Source organism: Schistocerca piceifrons, chromosome 8, assembly GCF_021461385.2.
Source record: "Schistocerca piceifrons isolate TAMUIC-IGC-003096 chromosome 8, iqSchPice1.1, whole genome shotgun sequence".
Classification (NCBI taxonomy): domain Eukaryota; kingdom Metazoa; phylum Arthropoda; class Insecta; order Orthoptera; family Acrididae; genus Schistocerca; species Schistocerca piceifrons.
The window spans coordinates 469170704-469191792 of NC_060145.1; the positions used below are offsets into that span (position 1 = coordinate 469170704).

At 40.9% G+C, this 21089-nt stretch overlaps 1 protein-coding gene across 1 annotated transcript in view; it reads right to left on the reverse strand.

The window, feature by feature from the left end:
• LOC124711407 (fas-associated death domain protein) overlaps window positions 1-21089 on the reverse strand; it is a 55796-nt gene that overhangs the window by 16373 nt on the left and 18334 nt on the right. Inside the window, exons 3-4 of the mRNA XM_047241466.1 lie at window positions 7790-7920; window positions 7574-7697 (exon numbers count right to left, since the gene is read on the reverse strand). Coding sequence (XP_047097422.1) covers window positions 7575-7697; window positions 7790-7920 — 254 coding nt within the window. The 3' untranslated portion in view covers window position 7574. The remainder of the gene's footprint in view (window positions 1-7573; window positions 7698-7789; window positions 7921-21089) is intronic.

Below are 21089 nucleotides of genomic sequence, written 5' to 3' on the forward strand. Positions count from 1 at the left end.
CTAGATATCAATATGTAGGCAGTAAAAACCAAAATCAGGTGGCTGGAGGGTACCTTTGATAAGCTACAAGCTATCATAGGCTACAAGACAAGAGTTTGGAGACGACCATGGAGAGTACTAATAACTACAATCAGCTTTTAGTCAACTACACAGTCAGCTTCGCCAGACCACAGAGGTAGTCCCATAGGTACAACAAAGGAGGTGTTAGATAGAGGCAGGTGGTTGCATAGTAAGAACTGTCTTTGGTACAGCCAATTCAGAGCAAACAGAAAAGATCAACAGCACCTCGTGACAGCTGCAAGCTGATGAAGATGCTAACCAGAATGAAACAGACTTGCATATCACCTGGCTCGCCAGCCTAAAGTATGAAAAGGTAAATAACACCAGACGACTGGAATCCTTAGCAACAACACCGCTGACCCGTGTACAATCTGCAGCAGATGCCACAAACCACAACTTAGGTATACTGAGGGACCACCAAGACAATGTAGATACACAATTATCAATTGCCAGGCTGCTCTGCACTCTCTCAAAATTGCAAGCACAATGGGCATTTCACAAGACCGTGTGGGTCACGTTATTGCTTTGCTTGGCTATCGGAAGATCTGTGCACGATGGGTAACCCGGATGCTGACTTCTGAAATGAAAGCGCATAGACTTGAAATTTACCAGGAACTCCTCTCGCTGTATGAGAATGAAGGTGATGCCTTTCTCCATTCAATTGTGACACGAGACGAAACGTGGCTACACTATTATGACCCGGAGACGAAACGTCAATCTATGGAATATCAAAACAAAGACTAGCCCCAGAGAAAGAAATTCAAGACGCAGCCCTCCGCTGGAAAAATCATGGCCGCAGTGTTCTGGGATGCAGATGGTGTTATCCATGTTGATTTCCTTGATCGTGGAGCAACAATAAATTCATAGTGTTACATCACAACGCTGCAAACTGTGAAACGGCGGCTAACAAGGATCCAAAAGGAAAAGGGAAATGTTTTTCTGCAGCACGACAGTGCCAAACCACACACTTCACATGCCATCACACGATAACTTCAGAGATTGAATCTCCCCACTATACGGCATCCTCCATACACCCCAGATTTAGCACCGTCTGACTTCCATCTGTTCCCGACAATGAAAGACCATCTCCGGGGACATTATTATGCTTCTGATGAAGACATTGGGAGAACTGTGAGACTGGGGTTGCGGAAACAGAGTGTCGACTTCTTCCGTGACGGCTCAAGAAAACTCGTTCGTCGTTGACAGAAATGTATCGAATCGGCTGGTGATTATGTGGAAAAGTGAATATTGGTAATTAAAGATCACATTCTAAGGATTATTTCTGCATTTGATTAATTAAAATATTCCCATCCAAACCCAATTAATGAAGGCGGAGGCATTACTTTTCATTCAACCCTCGTAGTACCACATGAGCAGTTCCTAGCAGGGTTACGAACTCTTCTGTAACATGGAAACCAAGGTCAGCATAACAGAAGGTGCATACTTACAAAAGAGGTGTATGTGGTCAAATGGTTGAAATGTGCTGTTCTCAGCAATTTTGCTTCCATCGTTTTATTAGGTGGCAGTCCCAGGCATAGAGCCATTTAAAGGCAATGATGTGCTCCAAAAAGGATGCCACTTACGGCATTGGAGAGTTCACCTGCAATCTCTAATAGCCTTGGCAATGTCTATGGTCCACCTAGGTACTGTCATCCAACAGAGGAATCTTGAAAAATAGGGAATTGCTAAGTCGGCTGTCAACAGAATGACTGCTGTTGCATTCTGGACAGCTGTGTCAGGTACCTCCGTCTAGTGGGGGGCTAAGAATGACAATGGAGGTGACAGCATCCCAGTCGGCATTGCTGAGAGCCTGTCTGGGCAGGCGGCCAGGGGAGTGACACTAAGGGACAGGAAGATCGGGAATGGTCACTACCATACATCTACATCTACATGGATACTCTGCAAATCACATTTAAGTGCCTGGCAGAGGGTTCATTGAACCACCTTCACAATTCTCTATTATTCCAATCTTGTATAGCGCGCAGAAAGAACGAACACCTATTTCTTTTTGTACGAGATCTGATTTCCCTTATTTTTATCATAATGATCGTTTCTCCCTCTGTAGGTCGGTGTCAACAAATGCCTTTCTTTTAATGACATCCAGCCCAAAATCCTGTATCATTTCTGTGACACTCTCTCCCATATATTTCGCGATAATACAAAACATACTGCTCTTCTTTGAACTTTTTCGATGTGCTCTGTCAGTCCTATCTGGTAGGGATCCCACACTGTGCAGCAGTATTATAAAAGAGGATGGACAAGTCTAGTGTAGGCAGTCTCCTTAGTAGATCTGTTACATTTTCTAAGTGTCCTGCCAATAAAATGCAGTCTCTGGTTAGCCTTCCCCACAACATTTTCTATGTGTTCCTTCCAATTTATGTTGTTCGTAATTGTAATACCTACGTATTAAGTTGAATTTACAGCTTTTAGATTGGACTGATTTATCGTGTAACCGAAGTTTAATGAATTCCTTTTAGCACTCATGTGGATGACCTCACACTTATTATTTAGGGTTAACTGCCAAGTTTTGCACCATTCAGATATCTTTTCTAAATCATTTTGCAATTTGTTTTGATCTTCTGATGACTTTATTAGTCGATAAACGGCAGCATCATCTGCAAACAACCAAAGACGGTTGCTCAGATTGTCTCCCAAATTGTTTCCATAAATAAGGAATAGAAAAGGGCCTATAACACTACCTTGCGGAATGCCAGAAATCACTTCTGTTTTACTCGATGACTTTCCGTCAATTACTATGAACTGTGACCTCTCTGACAGGAAATCACAAATCCAGTCACATAACTGAGACGACATTCCATAAGCATGCAATTTCACTACAAGCCGCTTGTGTGGTACATTGTCAAAAGCCTTCCGGGAATCGAGAAATACGGAATCAATCTGAAATCCCTTGCCAATAGCACTCAACACTTCATGTGAATAAAGAGCTAGTTGTGTTTCACAGGAATGATGTTTTCTAAACCCATGTTGACTGTGTGTTAATAGGCAGTTTTCTTCGAGGTAATTCATGATGTTTGAACACAATATATGTTCTAAAATCCTGCTGCATATTGACATTAACAATATGGGCCTGTAATTTAGTGGATTACTCCTACTATCTTTCTTGAATATTGGTGTGACCTGTGCAACTTTCCGGTCTTTGGGTACGGATCTTTCGTTGAGCGAACGGTTGTATATGACTTAAGTATGGAGCTAATGCATCAGCATACTCTGAAAGGAACCTAATTGATATACAGTCTGGACCAGAACACTTGCTTTTACTAAGTGGTTTAAGTTGCTTCACTACTCCGAGGTTATTTACTTCTACGTTACTCATGTTGGCAGCTGTTCTCGATTCAAATTCTCGATTATTTAGTTCGTCTTCTTTTGTGAAGGCATTTTGGTAGGCTGTGTTTAGTAACTCTGCTTTGGCAGCACTGTCTTTGATAGTACCTCCATTGCTATTGCACAGAGAAGGTACTGATTGTTTCTTGCCAGTAACATACTTCACATACGACCAGAATCTCTTTGGATTTTCTGCCAGGTTTCGAGACAAAGTTTCGTTGTGAAAACTGTTGCAAGCATCTCACATTGAAGTCCACGTTAAATTTCGAGCTTCTGTAAAAGATCGTCAATCTCGGGGATTTTGCATCTGTTTAAATTTGGCATGTTTGTTTCATTGTTTCTGCAACAGTGTTCGCTAACCATTTTTGTGTACCAAGGAGGGTCAGCTCCGTCGTTTGTTAATTTATTTGGTATAAATCTCTCAATTGCTGCCGATACTATTTCTTTGAATTCAAGCCACATCTGATCTACACTTATATTATTAATTTGGAATGAGTGGAGATTATCTCTCAGGAAGGCGTCAAGTATATTTTTATCTGCTTTTTTGAATAGGTATATTTTACACTTATATTTGGAATCATTGTGGACTCTACAATGGATGTATTTGAGAAAACCAGGGCTACAAATAGAAAGATCAATGGCTGAGTAAATTCCTTGTGCCACAATGAAGTGTATGGGAGCACCAGTATTCAAGAAAATAAGGATGAGACCTGCCAGCAAGTTTTCTGCAACCAGATAGTGGCTGAAGGAGCTACAGTTTGCTGGTCGTATGGCTTTGAGATGTTCCTCAGTTCCTGAAACTATTTTGGGGATGCCCTCCCATTCATCTAAACCATCTAAGGAGAAGAAAGATAAAAAGAAGTCTATGGCTGAGGCTGCCTCGGCTCATGCTGCAATCCCAATGGCACCTGAGGCTCCAGATCACACCACACAATGTATCTCAGAACTTACATGGGTTGATACCATAACCACTCAATTTGTGGCATCAGGTGACCATAGGGCATAAACTGACTCCTTGGTCCCTTCACATCCTCACAGTATACCAACTTCAGGCTTCTCCAATGGAATTGCAGTGGCTATTTCCGCCACCTGGCTGAGCTACATCTCTTAAGCTGTTCCTCTCCTTTCTGCACTCCCCTTCAGGCAACTATGGATAAGGGTATTTTAGGATTTTACTATCCGTAATGTTTATCTCCCTCCTGAAGGTGGAGTGTCTCAGAAAATATTGTCTGCATTGGTTGCCCCTCCCCCTCCTTTCCTAATTTTGGGTGATTTCAATGGCCATAGTCTTCTGTGGGTCAGAACTGTGATCCACCGTTATCGCAGATGAGGGGAGGAGCACAAGGAACATTCACTTGCAACAGTCATCCACAGTCCCTACAGACTGGGCTGGTATCGCAACGTGAAGACATGTGCCCAAATTTCATACATTGCACAGCACGAGGGGTGAGAGGGGGTGGAGGGAGGAGGAAGGAAATGTTTGGTTTCTCATCACATTGGAATATTATCACCTTGACCTTTCCCAGCAACAAATCGCCTTCAAAGGCCACGATGAAGGCCCCAGAAGCGATCCTATCCTCCTTTTGTCCCCTACGAACACAATGGACAAAGTGTACACCCCATTACTCCAAGTTAGCATGTAGCTCATCATCAGACTGCAAGAAGAGGTCACGATGGAAAATGATGTCTTGAATCATATTTAGACTACTGGAGGAAGTGATAGTCACTGGAATGTCACCCAATTTGTCACAAGCGAGCAATGCTCACGATTGGGCAAGGGATGCCACTCTTCAGTTTGGGTATGGCTGTAATTTCCACCAACTTTTCCTCTATATTCACTACAAAGAACAAAGGCCTTGTGGGGGGAGGGGCAATCCTCATCTGTCCTTGTACAAACCAGGTACTGGTGGGAATATTTCTCTGTTTGTCGCTTGTACCTCTGGTCGTCTTCCAGCATAGCCAGGGAAGAAAACATTCTGGGGTCATTTCTCTCTGTGTTGAATGACTTCTTTCCTTCTGAAGAGACTGCTGGCACCATATGACCACCACTGGGAGAAAGCTTTATCTGCTTCATATACAAGTCATTTGTCATGGTGCCACTCACTACAAACAGGTTCTGTCCCTGTGGGTTTCACTCAGCCTCAGCAACAACTACCTGGCCAGTAATCCGTTGCTCGAAGTCCCCATGCCCCAGTCATGACAGGCACGTGCTCCATGGTACACATGTGACGTTTCTAGCCCAGACACCAACAGTGTGATACTTGCATGGTCAGGGAGCTATCACTGTGCATGTACTTCATTACCCCCCTCCCCTACAGTGGCTGACCTTCCCTGCACAATCTGCACTACTGAAAAATTATTTGGAAGAGTGGTGGCAGGTCAGACCCAACAATGAGGACCATGTATTTATTAATGAAAAGGTGTAGAGTGTGCTGGAAGTGAAATGGAAAACTAGATTCCTCAATCACGTTCCAGGTCCAAGGCGGGTCTGCATCAAGAAAACTTCTGACGGAAAGGCACACAGGGAAATGGATAGTGGAAGCATAGGCTTGCAGCACACAGAGGAAAGTATGCTTGCAAAGACTGAGGCTCCGTGAGAGTCAAGCAAATACTCACAAATGAATTGTAGGCCTCTTCAGGAAAACCTTAAAAGGGAGGAAATTGTAGAAATCCAAGACTTAGAACAGGAGTGAAAAGGATGCCCAGCATGCTGATGGTCAAAAAAGGCCTTCACAGACAGGCACTATCCCCCAGGCCTAGCTCACAAACAGATTTCCTATGCAATTTCCTCTCATACCTCCAATCCTTCCTCCACCACCCCCAAGAACCAGTCACAGAGGAGTGCCCCGTTCATCACCCAGTACCACCTCATTGGAACAACTGAAACACATCCTTCGCCAGTATTCTGATTATCTATCATTGTGCCCTGAAATGAGGAACATCCTACCCTAGGTCCTTCCCATCCATCCTACAGTGGTATTTCATTGCCCACGCAACAACATCATAGCCCATCCCTATGCCACTCCCAAACCCAACCCTTTGCCACAAGGACCATATCCCTGTGGAAAACCGAGGGGCAAGACCTGCCCAATCCACCGACCCAGCACTACGTATTCCAGTCCTGCCATAGGTTTATCCTATCTCATCAGGGGCTGGGCCATCTGTGAAAGCAACTATGTCATTTATCAGTACTGCTGCAATCATTGTACAGCTTTTTATACTGGTATGACTACCAACCATCTGTCCATCGGGATGAACGGTCACTGCCAAGCTGTAGCCAAGAGCAAAGTAGACCACGCTGTGGCAAAACATGCAGTTGAACATAACATGCTCGACTTCAATGGCTGCTTCACTACCCGAGCCATCTGGATCCTCCCCTCCACCATCAGCTTCTCCGGACTGCGCTGATGGGAGTCATCCTTACAACACATTCTCTGCTCCTGTAATTATCCTGGCCTGAACCTACACCAACATACTGACCCCCACCATCCATCAAACAGTTTACACCCCTTCTGCTCTATCATCTCGTCCCCAGTCTCGTCTCCCATCCTTTTTGTTTGCTTAACACATCTGACCATCTTTTCCCGCTCCTCTTCTTTTTCGCTCTTTTTTTCCCCAACTTCCTGCCCAGTACCTCCTGACACTGTGCCTGTTGGCATTCTACTCCCCAGACAGTGTTCCTCTCTACCCCCTTCCCTGCCACCTAAAGACTGCTGCTTCCATCCCATGTGATAGTTGTATTCTGACCCAGGCTTCTGGAGTTGGCAGTCTATGCATGAGGTGTGTTTGCTTATGTTTCTGTTTTGCTGATGAAGGCTGTGGCCAAAAGCTTTTAATAGTACCTGCCTGCAACTTCATGTACTCCTTTATGATAAGTAGCAATTTATCTTTTCCTACAGTGTTAAATTAGATTCCACATCTACAGCAGGGATATGTTTACTTCAATGCTATAATTATATTAAATTGGCTTTCTTCACTCTGAAGTATACAATGAAAACTGGTGGTCATCTTATTAATGGGTGCTATAATGATACTTGATTTGTTTACTTTATATAGAAATAGACATTGTACATCATGAAATAGGATAAGATAAAATCACAGTCTTGAAAATTAAATCCAAAGCAAACTGATATTAATGTGTAAGTGAAAAAAGAAAAATAATGTTTCATACCTCAGTACGGCCTCAGTATTGCCTCAACCTGGTCCCTTAGATCTTTTCTGCGGGCTTTCTCTAATGCTTTCAGTAATTTTTTCTCCATGCCATTAGGATTATTTTCTTGGAACATGGCCAAACACTAGAATAAAGAAAACTCAGTTATATAATTGGTTTTGCTACCTTAAGCTCGTTACAGCTACAGAAAAAAAGAGAGAACCAAGAACTACATACGGCATACACCCTTTCCTTAAGATTATTGGGGTATCTTGCTTCAATCTCGTTCATTTTGCCTTCTCTCAGGCCCAACTGGCGGGCTAGATCTTTCCACTTTCTTCCAATTTCTTCACTCACTAACTCCAACACTGTAAATGAAAACATTTCATGTATTAGTATTAGTGTTATGGCATGAAGTCAGTGGCGGCACACCAGTCAGGAATGACAGGGAAGAGAAGGCTTTGAGAAGAGATCAGCCAATTGCACACCGACCTCCCTTCAAGATGACAAAGCGACAGCAGTGGCCCATATGTGAAGGACATTAACACCACACCCAACTGGTGACAGCCCACTTCAATAGCAGCCTCAAGATTAGAGACTTCGATAGTAGCGTCAACGTTAGTGACTTAGTTAGCACTCTCTATGTAGCACAGACTTGTGGTTGTCTATTCTGAAGAAGACTGATTATTTTGTATGTCGCCCTTTGCTTGCAACACACATCAAAGTTAAGTATTGTAATTGTCTTGTTTGTAATAAAACTCATTAATACGAGTTGCTTGATTGTTTGTCTACTGAACCGAGTAAGCAGGATTCCTAGACACAACAATTAGTATTAGTGTTAGTAGAAGAAGAAGAAGAAGAAGTTGTAATCGTAGAAGAGTGGTGTAAATATGTCTTTGCCATCAAAATATAGGATGTATAAAATTGAATTATTTAGGAATAAAGGAGATAACTGGCCAAAAGGCAGAAGCGCTGCATCACTGATAGATACACAAACGAAAGGTACAGAGCTTGGCTACCTTTCAGAATGTGCACTTCCTTTTTCAAGGGGGGAGGGAGGGGGAGGGGGGGCTGGAGCAAGTGGGATTTCAAAAGAATTAAGTGGGAAACTGATCATTGCCCACAGATTAATTGACACTCGGTAAGGAAGAACAAGAATCAAACCAGAGCTTCATAAACAAGGCACCTGGTTTCTTTTAAAAACAATTTTTTTTCAAATGAAGCTCTTTGAGGACATCTTATATTTTACTAAGTTAATATATGTATTGTTATACATGTAAACCCCACTGAAGGCAGATTAAATAATTAAAACATTTGTGAACACCTTTTTGTACACCCATATCAAACAGGTACAACATATGTACATAGAGATAGAAGTGTCTTCAGGAAAATAATAAAAAGAAAACCAAGCAATTATTAAATGGCCTCTTCCAGGAAAATCATGAAAATAAATCTGTCTTAACAAGTTGATAACATTTCAACAAAAATGTTACAAGCATTTTCTCCTGATACAGCTATTGTGCAAATCATCATCACTTTCACGTGGTATTTTTCCAGAAAAATTGAAGAATTTCTTTGTTTGGCCCCTTTTTAAAAAGAATATTAGAACAGAAATCAAGAATATTGAAATTTCCTTTCAAAAAGTAATGTACTTTTTAGCAGTAGAGAATAACTACAAATATAAAGTTTTTAAGTCTATCAAAATATGAATTCCAGACGCTCACTTACAACACTGCCATCCATAATTTCACTGAGCATGTATCAAAATGCTTAAATGAAGAAATTTCACCCACAATTTTTTTTATAATCTAAAATTATACAGTCATTTTTGAGAATTAAAACATCCTTCTGGACAAACATCAATTTTATAGCTTCCAGGGTACGAGTAACTAGCTCAATCATTTTTCACTGGTAGGAAGCAGAGAGTTACGCATAACAGCCAAGGTAGTATTCAAGCGAAATCATTTTCTGACTGAGTACAGATCAATAATGGTGTTTCACATGGTTCAAAATTGGGTCTATTCCTGTTCCTGCTGTATGTAGATGACATCCCAACTTATACTGATAAACCAGAAGAGTTCTGCCTATCAAGTGCAGTACAGATGCAATTTAAGAAATGATTTTTCAAATTTTCTGACAAAATAGTTTTCCACAAATGGCCTAACCTGTCATTCTAAAAAATTTTAAACTTGATTAATAAAAAAAACAGAGAATAGTTACAATGTTGGTTGTAATATATATAAAACCAAACTTCATTCAATTGTGCACAAGGCAACATACAGTATCATAAACAACAGAGCATATGAAAGGAAATAAGTACAACTGAATGTTAAGAATTCCTGGTCATGCATATTGATAAGAGCTTGCACTTAGATTGTATATTATATTCCATTCTCACATCAGTGCATAGTGCTGTGGAATGTGGAAAAAGCCGCAAACTGGCGTTCATAAGAAGAAGAGCAACACCAAAAATGCAACAGGAGCGTAATATGTAAGAAATTGTCCATGCAACCTGCCACTGATGATTCCTTGCAGAAAATAAAGGCGAAACGCGTATGGCACTAAAATTGTGTTTTATCCAGTTGCTGTCAGACGGTCCATAAGTAAAAATTATCAATATACTGTAATATTCGTGCAGTCAATTCTTTAAAGCACTAAACACACTAACGACAGTCTCACAAGGCATTTGCTTGTTTATGAAATTTGTTTTTAAATACTGGTCACAATAATAACATTACCAATACTAAGTAGTTCTCACTCCTGGGGTTAAAACTTAGGGGTGGTCAATGTATAAAACTCTGACATATGCAGATGAAACATCAGTGATTAGCTATATACATCGACCATGTCCTCTCAGCCCTGGAGTTTTAACTGAAATGGTAGCTTTAGAAATGACATTACAACACCATAAGCTACTGTTTAATTTACTCTTTAATGCATGATTGGTTTTAGTGAAAACCAATGTCCAGCACAATTGCTGTTGTGGTCTTCAGTCTGAAGACTGGTCTGATGCAGTTCTCCACGCTACTCTACCCCATGCAAGCCTCTTCTAAACAGCTACTGCAACCTACTTCCATTTGAACCTGCTTGCTGTTTTCACCTCCTGATCTCCCTCTACAATTTTTACCTCCCACACTTCTCCCCAATACTAAACTGGTGATTGCCTAATGTCTCAGAATGCGTCCTTTCAACATGTAATGGGACACACTCCTCTAACATTAACTTTCTTTATAGAAACAGCCGATACCACGAATATTTTTGAATCTTGTGTAGGTGAACATTATCTCAGCTGTGACTCTTCAAGCTTTCCCGGTGGATCCGTGCACAACGTGATCCGGTGGCAAATGCGTATGATTATTAATCATGCAATCTGTTGCTAATTATTAAATTTACTTCTGGATTCATTTCCAAATTAATGATATAACTTGGTGAAGATTCTTCTTGTGTCAAGAAAGTTTGTAAACTCTTTTTGTTTTGTAAACTCTTTGGAATGTCTCAGTACTGCAGAATGCGTTAGTAGTAGTGCGCATGCCTCTGATGGAAACAGACGTGTTTTTAATTTTGGCAATAATAATGTAATTTTGGTTTTATGAAAATAGAGATTGCGGAGTCAGTGTGATATAGAAGACTGGGATACAATTAAAAAAAAATCATAGAAACAGAAAGTACTTCATCAATTATTATGTTAACTGGAACCCACAAAGTCAAAACTGTAGCTTCAAGAATCTACCCCCAGATGTACTGCAGCCAACAACGAGAAAATGAAGATAAGTAATTTTTTTTTTTTTTTTTTGTACATCTTACACTTCTTGAAGCTTTTCAAACTAATGAAGAGACTGAAAATTTACTGGTGATGTGTGGGAGGGTAAGATTACAAACCGATACCTTCTTTTCGAAGTTGTGCCCCAAATTTCTTTCCCCCTACTTTATTCACTACCTCCTCATCAGTTCCACGATCTACCCACCTAATCTTCAGCATTCTTCTGGAGGACCACATTTCAAAAGTTTATGTTCTCTTCACGTCTGAACTGCTTATTGCCCACATTTCACTTCCACGCAAGGCTACACTACACGCAAATACCCTCATAAAATAATTCCTTATGCTTAAATTTGTATTTAATGTTAACAAACTTCTCTTCTACAGAAATGCTTTTCTTTCAATTGCCAGTCTACTGTTTAAGCTCACCAGACAAAAAATTGGGCACCCCAATTTGAACACACAGATAAATCATTAACTTTTACAGATGGAGCAGCGACAGAGTCATGTGCTCAACCGCACACACACTGTCTCTTTGTTAGCATAAGGAAGTAGCAATCAATGAGACATTTATGTTTCAAGCAGACACTGTACGAAAATGTGGCTAAATATAAGGATGTGACAAAGTGCCAAAAAAGGGCAATCATGTTTGGTCACGCCTATGGCCATACGGTGTGGGAAGTTGCTGGATTTGTAGGTTTTCATGGTCAACTGTTCAATGTATCTACAAGCAGTGGTTCAATACACATGGCCACAAAACAGGAGGTCAGAACTGTGGCTGGAAAAAGACTGGAGACATGTTTCACAGCTTGTGAATCAAACTGCTTCCAAACCTGACAGATATTGCTTCAGGCAGTGAATGAAGGTTGATCCCAACCTGCAACCAAAATAACATTGCGATGGGAATTGCACGCAATCAACATCTGGAGTCGGTGACCTCACGAGAGGCCATTGCTCACATTGGCACATAAAGCTGTGTGACTTCAATGTGCTAAAAACCACAGAGAGTGGAAAGCAGCTGACTGGCGGGACGTAATGTGGTCTGGTGAATTACGTTTTTACCTTTATTCAAATGACGGATGTCGCTGAGTGCACCGAAGGTCAAACGAAGCAATTTCAAAGAGAGTATTCAAGTCAACATTGTCAAAAGCAGTCTCTAAGTCTACAAATACTATAAATGTAACTTTGTCTTTCCTTAACCTGTTTTCTAAGAGAAGTCTTGGGGTTAGTACTGTCTTGCTTGTTCCTGCATTTCTCCAGAACCTGGCCTGATCTCCCCCACCATCAGATTCAACCAGTTTTTCCATTCTTCCGTTGCACTTTTCAAACTCAATAAAGAATTTTTTGCATGCTACACGGGGCAAGAGTAACACACACTAGGCATTCGAACTTTGTTCTTTACAATGACATTCAGATTTATATGAACCAAAGCACCAAGGTGCAAAGTGCTCCTGACATTAGGCTTTTGTCTTGGTGAAGCAGGACTCATGCCACCATCTGGCCAAGACTTATTTTGGGTGTTTTTCAATGCAGCAATTAGAAATTCCTAACACTGTCACTACCCAATCTAACACACTTAGTGTGCCATGACCAAAGACCATTCTGTTGAAAGGATATGTTAAATTCTAACTTTCCTTAAGGAAAGACTCTTTCAGTTTACTGTTATAAAAAAGCTGAATTCCACCTGAACAGGCCACGAAGGCCCAATAGTACCAACTGGCTGCCATGTCATACTCAGCCCACAGGCGTCACTGGATGCGGATATGGTGCGGCATGTGGTCAGCACACGGCTATGGCAAATAGAAAATACCACCAGGATTCTAATTTGCGTTGTTATACTTCATGAGAAACACTTTTACCAATTGAAACACAGTGCTTTTCATGCTACTGTTATGGCCATACAGCTAGGCAGGCTTAAGACGTAACATGTAAGCTAGTATTCTATGATTGTTTTTGGGTATCTTCCTGGTGGTGTTGTTTTACAATGCTTGGTTGTGTACTCGGAGCAAAGGTCCCACAATGGGATGCAGGATGTTTCTGAGCAGGAGGCGATTCAGTCATCACTTACAACTTCTGGGTTAATAGGCTATGATTGATGTATAAAACTTTCTCCTAACACTTCCTCTCCAACTGCGGGAGACATCTTCAGAGGTAAAGTGGCGAACTGCCAGTTTGCTACTTTATCTGTGTAGACGTCTCCCGGAGTTGGAGAGGAAACGTTACGAGAATGTTTTATACATTGACCTGGCTTATTAGCCTGGATGTTTTAAGCGATGTCATTATCGGTCATGTAGGGTGAGTGAAGTATACTTTATATTTTTACTGCACTTATTGTGGTAAGTCAGTTGGTCTTTTGCCAGAGGTTAAATTGTAGACCATTTGCACGTTAAGTATGTGCAGGTAAAATCAGACAGTGTTATGTGGATGTATAAATATAATGTTAACTTTCACTGATTACTATGTGCTTTGGGATTCCTGTTAGTGGACATCCTGATGGAGGCAGATGTACTGGAATGGGCAGAACAGCAGAGTAGTTCAGAAACATACCATGGAGGGCATGCACATTGCCTCATACAGGCAGACCCACTGATAGAAATGTTTACTTGTGAGCAGCATAATTGTAGCAGACCAGTGTTTCTGCAGAGTTCAATTGCCGCAGACCTAGCCTTTCGCTTGTGTCAAGAGTTGTCGTGCGCTCAGCGGCTAGCCGGCAGCACCAGCCGTGGGCTGAGAATATTGTTGTGCGCAATCTGTTTGGGTTTGGATACTCTCCTTCCCATAATTCAACAAGCAGGTGCGTTTGTTCCACTCACAGGGTTCTGTTCCCCAGTTCTTACCGAGTCACCATAAATCTGTGTAGTATCCACACCAACCATGTCGAGTAGCGGTGCTGTCACACTTACTGCAGATACTAAATACTGCCTATCACAAGCAAGGGGTGTGGCTCATGGTATAGAAGTGTTTAGATTGTTAAACACATATAGCAAGCTAACTTTTATCTAGAAGTATTATGATAGTGTTACAATTAAGTGTCCGTCACATAATTTTATTTTATTTTGCTGTATTTATTGAATAGTGTTCCCATGATATCAGAGACTGATAATTTTAGGAAACGTGTGGTTGTTTGGGCCACTTAGAACAGGCAAGATATTTGTTTTTGAGCAAGGAATATGGCTCATTATGTAAGCAAATAAAATAGCAATAAGTAACAGCATAGTAGTTTGTTTAGGCCTAAGTCTCTTTGTTGTCATTCTGCTTTACTCTTTTCTGTTGTTGTTTGATTGGTGAAGGATTACCCATATCTTTTGCAATACTAACGGGTGCTGCCCTGAACGAAACATTACGGATTTTAGCTTCTGAGGAAGCTCAGTTGCAGGCAAACAATGCATGCATGTTTAAGGAAATAAAGGCTGAACAACAGTACAATTTGGTGTATAGAAGAAAAGAAAAAAAGGAAGAGAATATTTTATGGGTGGTTGGCTGAAAACAAGTGTTTTACTGGGGGTTGGAAATATAAGGATTTTGGATGAATTATAAATGAAGAAGGAAGCAGAGGGTAAGGAGACAGAAGTTAGCAGTTCAAGTTTAGTCGATGCGCACAGTAGTAATGTTGTGGAAATTAAGGAGCTGCTCTGAGATCATCTGAAAATGTGGAACCTGGAATAGCTGCAGTACCATGTGAAGTATGTACAGGGCAGCATACTTTCCAATGATTTTTGTGTTGTGCACAGTGGAACTGCAGACAGTAATGTTGCTGTAGATACTGCAGAGGGTGCACAAGAAGTTATTGATGACGTTGATAGTGTTGCAGATGTTATGAGTAATGAAGTGGTACAGAGACATTTATTTCCAATGCAGATGGTCAGCTGTTTGCAACGCAGCCTTGGTTCATTGTGCACAGTGAATATTAATATAAGTGAAGAATACTACACAAATGCAGCCATGGTTCATTGCGCACAGCAAGTATAATATAAGTGAAGAATACCGCACAAGTTCGGGGCTTTCAGTTCATGCATCACACCAAAATTAACCTTGTGTGATGCACAGTGGAATCTGAGAGAATATTTTCCAGCTAGGGCAAACTGTCACCATTGAGATACTGTCACAAGGTTTGTCTATCTTAAGGGAATAAGAGCTAAAATATTGGGAACATCACTAGGGCTTAATTTGTACAGTATAGTGCTGCAAGGCACCAGTAAGTGGCTTTGGGTGAGACACGGAAGAAGAAAGCCTAGCACCACAAGGAGAATTCAGTTTGTTATTACCACTACAGAGAGGGAAATACATGAAACTACTTGTCAACATATGATGTATGGTAGTTCTGTATGTAGTTTATGTGTGACCATGATATTAGGGGGATTTTTATGGGAAGACATAAGGGAAACTGTGGCCATAGATGCAAATTTATGAATGGTGCACCAAAGTGGTGAGTAAAGACATCACCAGACAGATGAATAGAAATTCTGAACATAAGAAATCAGTGGCGTTGGACCATTTACTGTTAACAGTGATTTGTCAGGGATAATGTGCTTCAAGGGTTTGTAAAGATGGGAAGGCTTTTCCAGTTTTATGTCAGTCTGTTCTATATACATTGTGATCAATGGTAGGAATATGTGTAATTACTATTAAGGATACGTTACAGAAGACATTGCAGATTCTTTTCTTGTACTAAAGTACGCTGACGGGATTACTGACATAGTGCTCTAAATGAGTTTTGTGTAATAATTTATAAGGGATGAAATCAGTTTATGGCTTGTTGACAAGTTGCCAGTGGTGTGTGAATAAGTAGGAGTCAGTGTAACAGTTGTATTCTATTTTGTGTAGGAACCTATTAAGCCAATTTACAATTAAGGGATATCCAACAGAAGGGAAGAGTTTGATAACATTACATTGTTAGTCAATAAGTAGTCACTTAACAGTTTCAGAGCATTTGTAAATGAAAGCCAGTGGGCTAAAGTATGCAGCTGACGTATCTTGTGGTTAAGACTGACTGCACTTAAGAAAATGTATTGTACACCATTACCAGTGTGGAAATGTGTGCTGTGTTTTGCAGAATGACAATGAGCTAAGTTTCAGGCTCCGAAACCACCAGAGGGAGGAGGTAATGTAGCACCACCACCATTTTTCAGCACTACAGAGTAAAACAGCAACAAAGCCACAGCTGTTGCAAACTGGCTGTCGATGCCAATAAGTGCACAGCGGACCAAAACACCGTAGCAGCAGATACAGCAATACCAACAGGGGCCAGAACTGGCAGTACTGATGACACAGCAGAAATGCAGGCTGATCATAGAAACAGCATGGCATTTGCCGTATGTTCTGGTCACAGCCTCGTTTTGGTGTACCATCAGAAGTGGTGTCTTGGTACAACAAGTGAGCACTGAAACTGTATAAATACCCATCATTTTTAGCCAAATGCATCAACGTTTGGCAGCACCTGCTACGAGAAATGGTTCATAGCAGGTGATGGAGCGACACAGTTTTGCAAGCATCACCAAAAAGCAGACTTTTGGTTCTAAGCTCACTCCTGTCGACTTGGTGCTTCCTGGCTAACTTTAGCTGCAGCTGGGGTTTTGCCTTTGAGGATAGCCATTTGAAACAAGGGCAGTGCAGCCACCCATCTGCCCCTACTTGTGCAGGCAAATTTACACTGTATGCCTCTGCTCCTAGTGCTGCACACAGTTGTCGGGGGCTGTCTTCTTATGCAAGGATCACCGTGGGTTTTCACAACTGCCCTGGTTGCGCCAAGGTGGTGCGAGTGTTGCTGCAGATGTTACATGTCAGCACTCGGGCCCAGCTGTTGGCCGGTTATCAGTGGCATCAGCCCTGCCAACTTTGCCACTGTCGTCACACTCCAAAGGGGTGTCGCTACTGTGGGATGACACTATGAGTACCATAGCTTGTTTTCTAATAAAATGTGTGAATGTTAATGATGTTTTGTTGAGCCATCACTGGATAACATCCTGGTGACAAACTACAGCCTCAGCTGAACCATGCCACTGCAGAGGGACCCGCCCCAGGCCTCTACATTGAGGTAGGTCTAATAATGAATAAAAAAAGTAGGAATGTGGGTAAGCTACTGTGAACAGCATAGTGACCACATTACCGTAGCCAAGATACATATAACACCAACAACCACCATAGTACTACAAGTCAATATGCCTGCTTAAGCATTCGTCCACTTCATTTAATTACATTCCATTCCATTATTGCTGTGTTTTTTATATATATAATACTCTTGTAATGTGACAGAATAGGACAACATATTCAGAATACATCAATACTGTGCCAACAGTAAATTACGATACCCAATCTGTATGTTTATTATAGTCAATTATATGTTTTACATATAAATGTCTCTGCACAAAATCAGATTATGCAGAATAGTTACCCGATTTACATTGTAATTTCAATGTATTCTATTCATTAAAGGTAAGAATTGTAATTGGAATGTAAACAGAACCAAACATTCTGACTTCTCGAAATTTTAGTCAGAAAAGCAGCAATTATATTTAAAGTATTTAACATAATATTGCCAACAACATTCTAGTAATGTCTGAATCTGTGTAGTATTAAAGTAATTTATGTTTTCATGTGAAGCATTGTTTACCCATTAGGAATATAAAATTTTCACAACCTAATTTAATTGTTAATCAGTAAAACTATTATTTTACAATAAACAGTGAAAATCTAATTATGGTGTGTTCACATTTATTTGTAACTAGTATTCTGAACAAATTATTGATAATACAAATTGGATCACAGGCACGTTTTACAGAAAAAAATTATTTATATTTTGACATGTTATACCACGCACATGTCGGGGAAGCAAATCATCATTTAATTATTGAAACACCTGGCCTGTTCACTCTCTTTTCAAAACACTGCCCATTCTATTCAACTGATCTTCCAAGTTCTTCGAAATCTATGACAAAATTACAATGCCAATGACAAACAACCAAGTTTTTCTTTTCCTTGAACTAAAATTCCCTTTCCAGTGTTTTCCCTGGTTCCTTTACTGCTTGCTCAACATACAGATTTAAGAACATCAGAGGTAGTCTACAACCCTGCCTCAGTCCTTTGTCAACTACTGTTTCCCTTTTATGTCCTTCAGCTCATATAACAGCAGTCTGGTTTCTGTGCAACCTGTAAATATCTAAAAATCCTGTGGTTTTCCTTTCTTCAACATATCCTCTAAGGTAAGTCACAAGTATTACCTCATACGTTCTTACATTTTTCTGGAATCCCAATTAATATTCTCTGAGGTCAGCTTCTGAAAGTTTTTCCAGTCTTCTGTAAATAATAAACTGATGACTTACGAAAAGGATAATAGCTACTTACCATACATTGGAGATGCTGAGCCACAGATATGCACTCCCACCTTGGATTATCACTATCCACATCCTCTACAACAACCTTCGAACCTCCCTTAAGTCCCCTGATAACTGACAAATCCTGGCTCTCAAAGCTACTAAATTTACTTCACCCTCAAAAACTTCCTTCCACCACCACCACACAGAATCCAGAGCCTAAACAGACCCAAAACACAGTCATGAACCTTTCCTCCAAAAGCCTTACCCCCAAAGAAGTATGAGACATTTCCATAGGCCTCACCTTTCGCCCCACTGCCAATTTCTGCAGGACTTGTTAATAACCTTCTATCCTTGTCCCGCCCCCAACAATGGAAACACTTTTTTGCCACTAACCCTATCAATCAGATTCAACCTAAGACCAAAGTTGAACTCTGCCTGCCTCAGTTCTCAGAATCCATCCAACCATGATCCATCCACACTGCCCCCAAATCACCCCCTGTTAACTTTCAAGAATTTCTTAACCTTGAACCTTGCCTCAACATCATTCCCCAAATCCCTCAACATGCAAATTAACCTTATATCTGCAGAAAGACCTGCAATCTGCCACCTAAAAACTGATCCTACCTGCTGAACAAAGGCTCCAGCACTGTTGTTTTGGACCACAAGGATTATCTGGCAGAAGGACTCTACCAACTTTCAGATTCATCCACCTACAGACCCTGTCACAGTGACTCCATTCCAGAAATCCAGCTGGATCTCCAGTCTCTCCTCAAATCCTTAGACCCACCCCAGAACCTGTCCTCAGAGTCCATTTCTCTCCCAGAACCTCTCCCCAGTGTCCATTTCTCTCCCAGAACCTCTCCCCACAGTCCATTTCTCTCCTTATCCCCACCACTCCCCGTACTCTTACGTTCTACATGCTTCCTAAAGTCCATAATTCCAACCACCCAGGGCAACCCATTGTGGCGGTACTGTGCTTGCACTGACATAATCTCTGCTTTCATATCTACATCTACATCTACATGGATACTCTGCAAATCACATTTAAATGCCTGGCAGAGGGTTCATCGAACCACCTCCACAATTCTCTATTATTCCAATCTTGTATAGTGCGCGGAGAGAATTAACATCTATATCTTTCCATACGAGCTTTGATTACCTTTATTTTATCCTGGTGATCATTCCTCCCTATGTAGATCGGTGTCAACAAAATATTTTCGCATTTGGAGGAGAAAGTTGGTGATTGGAATTTTGTGAGAAGATTCCATCGCAGCGAAAAACACCATTCTTTTAATGATTTCCAGCCCAAATCCTGTATCATTTCTTTGACACTCTCTCCCATATTTCGCGATAATACAAAACATGCTGTCTTTCTTTAGACTTTTTCGATGTACTCCGCCAGTCCTATCTGGTAAGGATCCGACACTGCACAGCAGTATTCTAAAAGAGGGCGGACAAGCGTAGTGTAGGCAGTCTCCTTAGTAGGTCTGTTACATTTTCTAAGTGTCCTGCCAATAAAACGCAGTCTTTGGTTAGCCTTCCCCACAACATTTTCTATGTGTTTCTTCCAATTTAAGTTGTTTGTGATTGTAATACCTAGGTATTTAGTTGAATTTACGGCTTTTAGATTACACTGATTTATCGCGTAACCAAAGTTTAAGAAGTTCCTTTTAGCACTCATGTGGATGACCTCACACTTTTCATTATTTAGGGTCAACTGCCAATTTTTGCACCATTCCAATATTTCTTCTAAATCATTTTGCAGTTTGTTTCAATCTTATGATGACTTTATTAGTCGATAAACGACAGCGTCATCTGCAAAAAACCGAAGACGGCTGCTCAGATTGTCTTCCAAATCGTTTCCATAGATAAGGAACAGAAAAGGGCTTGTAACACTACCTTGGGGAATGCCGGAAATCACTTCTGTTTTATTCTGTGACTTTCCCTCAATTACTACGAACTGTGACCTCGCTGACAGGAAATCACAAATCCAGTCACATAACTGAGATGATATTCCATAAGCACGCAATTTCACTACGAGCTGCTTGTGTGATACAGTGTCAAATGCCTTCCGGAAATCCAGAAATACGGAACCCTTGCCAATAGCACTCAACAAATGATGTGAAAAAAGAGATAGTGGTGTTTCACAGAACAATGTTTTCTAAACCCATGTTGACTGCGTGTCAATACACCATTTTCTTCGAGGTAATTCATAATGTTTGAACACAATATATGTTCTAAAATCCAGCTGTATATCGACGTTAACGATGTGGGCCTGTAATTTAGTGGATTACTCCTACTATCTTTCCTGAATACTGGTGTGACCTGTGCAACTTTCCAGTCTTTGGGTACGGATCTTTCGTTGAGCGAACGGTTGTATATGATTGTTAAGTATGGAGCTAATGCATCAGCATACTCCGAAAGGAGCCTAACTGGTATACGGTCTGGACCAGAACACTTGCTTTTA